The sequence below is a fragment of the Trachymyrmex septentrionalis genome, unplaced genomic scaffold, assembly GCF_001594115.1.
Source record: "Trachymyrmex septentrionalis isolate Tsep2-gDNA-1 unplaced genomic scaffold, Tsep1.0 scaffold97, whole genome shotgun sequence".
Taxonomy (NCBI): Eukaryota; Metazoa; Arthropoda; class Insecta; order Hymenoptera; family Formicidae; genus Trachymyrmex; species Trachymyrmex septentrionalis.
In genome coordinates this window covers 2,711,313-2,719,211 of record NW_017306160.1, presented here as the reverse complement: position 1 = coordinate 2,719,211, position 7,899 = coordinate 2,711,313, and the positions used below count along the sequence as shown (strand labels likewise).

At 28.3% G+C, this 7,899-nt stretch overlaps 1 protein-coding gene across 1 annotated transcript in view; it reads right to left on the bottom strand.

Moving 5' to 3' along the window:
• The window catches only part of LOC108756254 (androgen-induced gene 1 protein-like), a 22,938-nt gene extending 16,580 nt beyond the window's left edge, over positions 1–6,358 (bottom strand). Inside the window, exons 1-2 of the mRNA XM_018499906.1 lie at positions 6,078–6,358; positions 1,910–2,077 (exon numbers count right to left, since the gene is read on the bottom strand). Of these exons, the coding sequence (XP_018355408.1) occupies positions 1,910–2,065 (156 nt within the window). The 5' untranslated portion in view covers positions 2,066–2,077; positions 6,078–6,358. The remainder of the gene's footprint in view (positions 1–1,909; positions 2,078–6,077) is intronic.
• Positions 6,359–7,899: the final 1,541 nt, after the last annotated feature.

The window sequence follows — 7,899 nt, the reverse complement described above, 5'->3', positions numbered from 1 at the left end:
GAGAGAGAGAGAGAGAGAGAGAGAGAGAGAGAGAGAGAGAGAAAGAGCAATTTATCACTCTAAGGACTAGATTTTCTACAAACTTGAAGTTACACAAAGTTGATGACACAATAGTGAAGGGAGAACAATGATATTTCTCCATCCTTTGTTAAATCTGAAACGCTGAATACAAACATACATAATCCGGTCATAAATCAGAACTTGTTAATTCTAATTTGACCTATTTTAAAGCTCATCCGTTACAGAAATTCAATTTAATAACTAGCCGATTTAAATACTAAAAATTACTTATTTTGAGCTGATTAAAAGCACTAAACAACAATACTTTTATTATTCAAAATAAATAATTAATCATTACTTTTTATAATTAAATTTCTATAAGGGATAAATCAGGATTTGTTAATCCTAATCTATTTTATTAATGATTAAATAAAAATACTAATGCGCTATAATGACTGATGAATTAGTAAAAGATTTTTCCATCGCTAACCAATTAATTCTAAAGAAATATTCATATTCAGATATCATATTTCAACGTTACAAGATGTCACAGCTGCTAATTTTTTAAATTAAAAAAAAAAAGAAGATTACATACAAAAAGAAGATTAAGTAACAATTATAAATTAAAATATATTTACACAATCATATTTCTAAGAAACTTAACAAAAATAAATTCAATTTACGCAACACTTATTTTATAAGAAACTGATAGATACTAATATTTTATAAAGTTGAGAAATCACGTGAACTAATAAATACTTGTAAATCTTGAATTATCACAAGAGATATATTATTATTCGAAATATTAAACACAAGAGAAGAGCAATAAATTATATATTTATTTACTAATACAGAACATCTAAGCACTACACCAACACTCAACATGCTATGTACAAAATAATTAGTCGTTAGTTTGCAAAGTAATTTATTTTAATGTCATTGTATAAGCATTTGATATTGAAAAGAGCATGTAAGCCAACGTTGGTTTTTATGGCGAATATCTAGTATTGTTTATTTATGTACAAAATAAATGTATAAAAACTAGTCAAATTGATTTACTCTAGAAGATTAGTTGTATAATTGTAATTTAGTTATATAATTAGCATTATATATAAGCATATTATAATGCAAGCTCTCATATTAAAGTTTCTTATTTTTAAAATTTCATAATTCACATGATGGTAATGATTACAAGAGCATTAATATTCATTTATTCATTGAATGTTTTATAATTTCTATAACACGTACCTATGGCCATGTTTAATTCATAAAGCTATAAAAAAATGTGTTTAAAAAACTGTTATATCTGCGTGCGCAAACAAAGTTTTTAGTAATTTACAATACATAACTTACAATGATTAACGTAAAAAAAAAGCACCAAGTTACGTATGTCACGAGCAGAGAAGGTTCAGACAATCGATTTGTGTACTAATTGACTACGAAAAATTTGATAGATTCGATATATGGAATTCCATATAAAAATTGTTCAATCTCCATTTCAAACTCTGATTGACCAATCTAGATAGAAAATGACTGCAATATCTATACTTCTATCAATCATTTTTACAAAATTCGACTACAGATGAAAATTCATTTCACAGGAATTATTTCATTTCTTATAAGATATAAATAAAAATTTATTTTATTTAAAACACTAAAAAATCCATGCTATGCATAGAAGTTATAACGTAAATCGAATATTATTTAAAAAATATTTATTGTATATGTTGTATAAGCTACTTATATTTATTGTTTTGTTCACTTTATCATGCGACATATTTTATAGTATTAGCTATTTTATGTATTTTACATTTATATATTTTATTATAACTAATATATTATTATTTTATCTAAGGAAAGGAGAAACGATGAGTTTATACAATATGATTGAAACTAAAATATTACTTACCAAATTCCACACCGTTAAGTACTTATTTTGGCCAGGATCGAAATTATTAAACTTTTTGTACTCAGGAAAACGTAATACATTGTAGGTGTAATAGACTGTGAAGCTGTAAGTCGCTAAACTGACCAGATGGAACAAGGTGTTTAGAACGTGTGGCATCTTGATGCAATTCTGTTAAATTCAACAAATGGCATATTAGATGAAGCAGTAGGAGCGATAAAATATTAAACTAGTGCAATAAAATCACTATCAAGCGTATCAATATCGACACAAAGTACAAATATTATTCCAAACGATGAATCCATAAGATGTGTTATGGAAAATTTCTATATATACTTTGATATTTGCTTCACTTAGTCCGAATATAAATTAGGTAGCTTATGATAGCAGTTAAAAAATTGTGTCTTCTTGTTCACACTGTACGCATATATTAATTTATTTATTTCGTACTTAAATACGTCATATTTTATATATCGTATAACATTATAACAGAATTTTATTCCGATTTTTTTTAATACAAATCATAGATTATCCAAAATAAAATAGGCTTTAAAATACAAAATTAGTAAGAATGAGTTTTTACATTTCATAAAGTTACTTAACATTATTAACGATAATACTTTATTTGTTAATATTATTATTTACTTATTGATTATTTAATGAATTACGTTATTATACATTTACTGTAATATTAAATGTAATATTTTAACGAATAAATATACGTGTTTTTAATATTGAAACTGAGACTACTTGTATACGAGTACATCTGAAACAAACTAAATATGAACAAATCTATGAATATAGAACTAGTTTCTCGGCCTAGCCTATAATCGAGCAATTAGTGGTTGACAAGAAAATAACATTTATTTTATTTCTGCATTTATAATGTCGCAAACGTTTCGACTTATAAAGTCTTTTTCAGTACTCGCAAATTCTTTATCCTTTTATTTTCTCTATAAATTAACAAATTACATACGAAAAGAGTCATTTGGATTAATTATAAGTATCCATTTATTACATAATATCATAGTCATTACTCCGTCAACATTTATTCTTTAGTCATAATATTAAAATATTTTTATGCTCAATTCTCCAATTATTATCGAGGATTCAGTCAAGTCATAAATTTAAATAAGCTGTAGTTATGTTAAAAATAAAATTCCAACGAATAGTTTAGCATATTTGTAATTTATGTAAAACTACCGTCTGAATATCATCAACCGACTGCATCCTTCTTAATTTGAAACGTCTTTACAGATTTCAAGTTTATCGGACAATTAATTATGTAATAAACTTGTGGATACTTGTAATTAATCCAAACTTTTTTAGTATGTAATTCATTTAAAGAGGAAATAGAGAAATAAATAATTTGCGAGCACTGAAGAAAATTTTGTAAGTCGAAATGTTTGTGACATTGCAAATAAAATGAATGTTATTTTCTTGTCAACTACTAATGGCTCGATTATAGGCCAAGAAACTATTTCATTGTGTAGCAATTTTTCGAGCGGATAGGTATATAGAGTTTTAAGAAACTTAATCCTTACATTATCAAATTTCAGTAATAAAATCTTTGTTTAATTTGAAATCATATAACTTGTATAACTAGAGAAAAATATTAATTTTCAATCAGCTGTAACCGCACGTACTAATTATAAGTCTTAAAAAATATTTGAATGGAAGTAATACGTTCTATTAAAAGAGCCACAGTCATATTTATTATTAATCATAATAAATGTGACTCTGCACTTTTTTTATTTTGCATAATTCTATAATCTATATGACAAGTAAAATTTATGCATATAATTGCTGCGTTCAGCGAAAAAACGCACGCGCGCGCGCGCGCGCGCGCGCGCACACACACACACACACACACACACACACACACACACACACACAAACTGTAGTAAGATTTTTAAATAAGATTAATTTTTGCCTTTAGTTCTTTGCAGGATCTAAATGTATGACCAATTATATTAAGGCTCCTGAGTAATCACAGCCATATTGAATTGTAACATTAGAAGCAACAAATTACACGTTAATTTTTATTACATGCCATTTATAAATAAATACAATTTGGATTAAACAAAATGATGAGATTGCTTTAAAACATTTATAAAAATGGACGAAAACTATGCTTATCCCTTCTGGCAGTCAGTAAACAAAGAATCTTACAATAGTTACAAAGCTGCTTTTTCTGCTAAACTAATCAATGTAAGGAGACCAACAGCAATCGAATAAATCGTGTTGCTTTCTATTTAATTTCTTTTTGAAGTCTTAATGGGCATATATAAAATGTAATACGAATGCATACTATTTTTAGGAGACAATTTGGTTTCCAAACGATTATCATTAGACAAATTGTTTATTGTACGCTCGCAATTGAAAAGAAAGATTTCCAAACATAAAAGATTTACTAATATTGATTTAACGTCATCTTGAAGTCACGTAGTATTGAGAGCGGGAGAATTAGGTTCTTAGATAACGTTTCGCAACCTATTCTGTGTCTTTCACGTGCGAAATGATGCAGACGAGTGCTTCTCAGGAGTGTTTCTCAGAGTAGTTATTTAACTTCTCGACGATCAACGGTATCTCTTCCGCGACTTTAACAAATCATCTGCAATCTCATCGTATTGAAATACATACTGACGTGATCGTGTTCACACGACGAGATCTTAAGCCGTCATCCGATTCGTGCTTGCAACGCTTTAAAATTGTTTGATCTTTGTTGTTTGTTACATGTTAAATAAAGACAAATGATACTCATGAGCGTTGTCAGCATTAATCGAACCATGGCTTCAGTAGCTAACTGAGAAATAATAGATTATTGAAAAAAAATTTTTACGTGCTACATAATGCATGCCTACGATGTGACCAGTTTCCCGTTGGAAGTCTTGACCGTAACAATACGTATATAATCACATGTAAATTTTAATCTATAATTCTGCCTGACCGTTACATAAATAATCGCCATACTTTAGTGATCAAGACAAACGCTAATTGCACGTAATAGTTCTTACGATAATAAAATGATAAAGATGTTGTTGCGTTTTGTCATATTTAAATGTCGAACAATTGAAGAATTTACTGTATGTATATTTTAAAAAATGTAGGTTAATTCACTGTTATAGTAAGCGCTTCGATTTTTTTTTATGACAAATGTAGAAAAAAGTTTAGAAAGAAAAACTCTTTGATACTAATTAGCATTGTATACGCATCGTATATTACATATTATTTCATATTTCAATTTCCAACACAGTTCAATAATATCCAAAATAAATAGAGAGAGAGATGATAAAAAACAAGTTGAATCGATAAAATTTTAATGTAAGTTAATTTTTTATCAGCAATATCTCACAAGAGATATATTTAATAACGTATCACGAAAAAATAAGGACGTTCTTTGACTCGTTCTTAGATTTATATATATATATACACATATAAAGGGTGGGCCATCTATTGGTACGTTTTTGAATTTTAGCTTCACAACAAAAAAAAAATTAATAAAAAATATCAATGTATGCTCATTTGATCGCATTTTTAAAAACGTACCAATAGATGGCCCACCCTGTATATATATATATACTACTGTGGGCAAAAAGTATCGATAATTTCAAATTTAAATTTCCCGGGGTTTCCGATAGGGACAACCGAATTTATTTTGAAGTTGGCAATTCTGTCAGTGACAGAATGCGCCAAGGTACACGTCAAAATAGTCATTAGTGTTTGAGATAAGCGTCTGTTTGTAAGCACGTAAAAAGTGATTTGTCGTTTTTTGAAATGTCTGAAATTATGGAACAACGAAGTGCGATACCAAAATCGCTCAATTTTTTGGAAAAACAACGACGCGTTGATGTGTCTGAAACGATGCTTTCCGACTATCAAAACCGAATGGTGGACACAAAATTTTATCGCACTTCGTTGTTCCATAATTTCAGACATTTCAAAAAACGACAAATCACTTTTTACGTGCTTACAAACAGACGCTTATCTCAAACACTAATGACTATTTTGACGTGTACCTTGGCGCATTCTGTCACTGACAGAATTGCCAACTTCAAAATAAATTCGGTTGTCCCTATCGGAAACCACGGGAAATTTAAATTTGAAATTATCGATACTTTTTGCCCACAGTAGTATATATATATATATATATCAATTGGATCCACATTACCTCGCTTATTACGTCGATAATGACCACTCCCTTAGCGTCGCGTGTCAAGTCGTGGTCGTCGGATGTGCACTGACAATCGAACTATCGAACACCGATCGACTGCTCACACTGAACCTTATTATTAAAAGTCGATGTGATACGTTAGACGATTATCAGCGGAATGACTTTGCATTAATATTGCACTTAAACGTGATTAAACTCGGGACCGAGATAAATCGCGGACAATCAGCTGCAGCGTCGTGATTGACGAGACGAAGACGACGACGATGTGCTTGCTACAGTGGACGAAGCACGAATGCACTTAATCGGGATGAGAATTATGTTAACGCGGGAAGCGCCTATGAAGCGTCCGCTACTCCAACTATTTCATCTATCAAGGTTAAAGCAGATTAGCTTCTTTCTGTTTGCGAGCACAACGCATACTAATGTAGAAAAATTTTACGAAATGTTAGTAAATATAAGAAATATTAGTAAATATAAATCTAGGTCTACAACTTTGTTTTAAGAGGCCTTAAGCCCAATCTACAATTGTGTAAATGTAGTTGTGGTAAAACCAATTATACTTGAATACAAAGAGAATAGTTGGCTATGATTGGTGAATTGTCACAACTACGATCACTTACAATTATATTTACATAATTGTAGAATGGATTTTAAGCTGTAAAATCGTAAGAAATTAATTTAATCACAGCCGAATATAAAAAAAAAAAATAAACTGTGATTGTTCAGTTTCTTACAGCTTTATTGCTTAAGGTTTCTTAAAGCAAAATTGTGGACCTAGACTTAAAGAATGATTTTCAAATAATTATTCAGCATAAAAAATTTAAAAGGTACTTTTTCAAATGATTATTAAGCACTAAAAGGTACTTAAATAATTAAAATAAATGAGAATGTACAAAGAAACACATGAACTGTGATTCAAATTTTGAGAGTCTTGGCAATAACTAAAATAAAAAATTAGAAAAAAGATAATTTCTAGAATAAACAAGAGAGAAAAAAATAGATCCTTTAATAAGAAAATAATTCGAATAATAATTAAAATAAAGAAAAACAATTAAAAAATTTTTTAATTGCATATTAAAAAAAATAATTTAAAGTTATAACCTTCTAAATTATTTAGAAGAAAAAATATTGTGTATCGAAGGAGTATAATTGCGCGATATCGTGGGAAAAATTATGATAATTTGGTTTAAATAACGTTTGTATGTAAATTAAAACTGCAGCAGAAGCTACATATATTCAATTTTCGATCAATTTTAAAAATAAATTATTCAGTAATTATATGGATATGCATGCGATATGTACGCATTGAAAATCTGGATATTAATATTTGAATTACAATCGAAAAGAACAGTAAATATTAAAAAGATACGATTTTACTAATAAAAATCAAATATAATTTGTTACATAACATGTTCTCATTTATTCACAAATTAATAAATTCATATCTTTCAAGTTATTGCTATAATACTATCAAGTAATATATAATAATATTCTTGAAAAATTCTTATACATGTGTCATACGAGAGGTCAGTATAACAGATTGATGATCTTTGCTCCCGGATGCAAACAACATATATTTTTCTAATCAAAAACGATATTGCATAACATCATGTTGGAGTACAAATAAATAAAATCCACTTACAATTAGTAATGATTTTCATCTAAAACTAACGACATTTACTAATAAAACTATCATATATTTTACTTGCACATGATAAAGAAAATATCAGAATAAATATTTATTTGTAAGAGATATTTGCGAAGAAAGATCACTCAGATATTTAGATTATATATATATATATATATATATATATATATA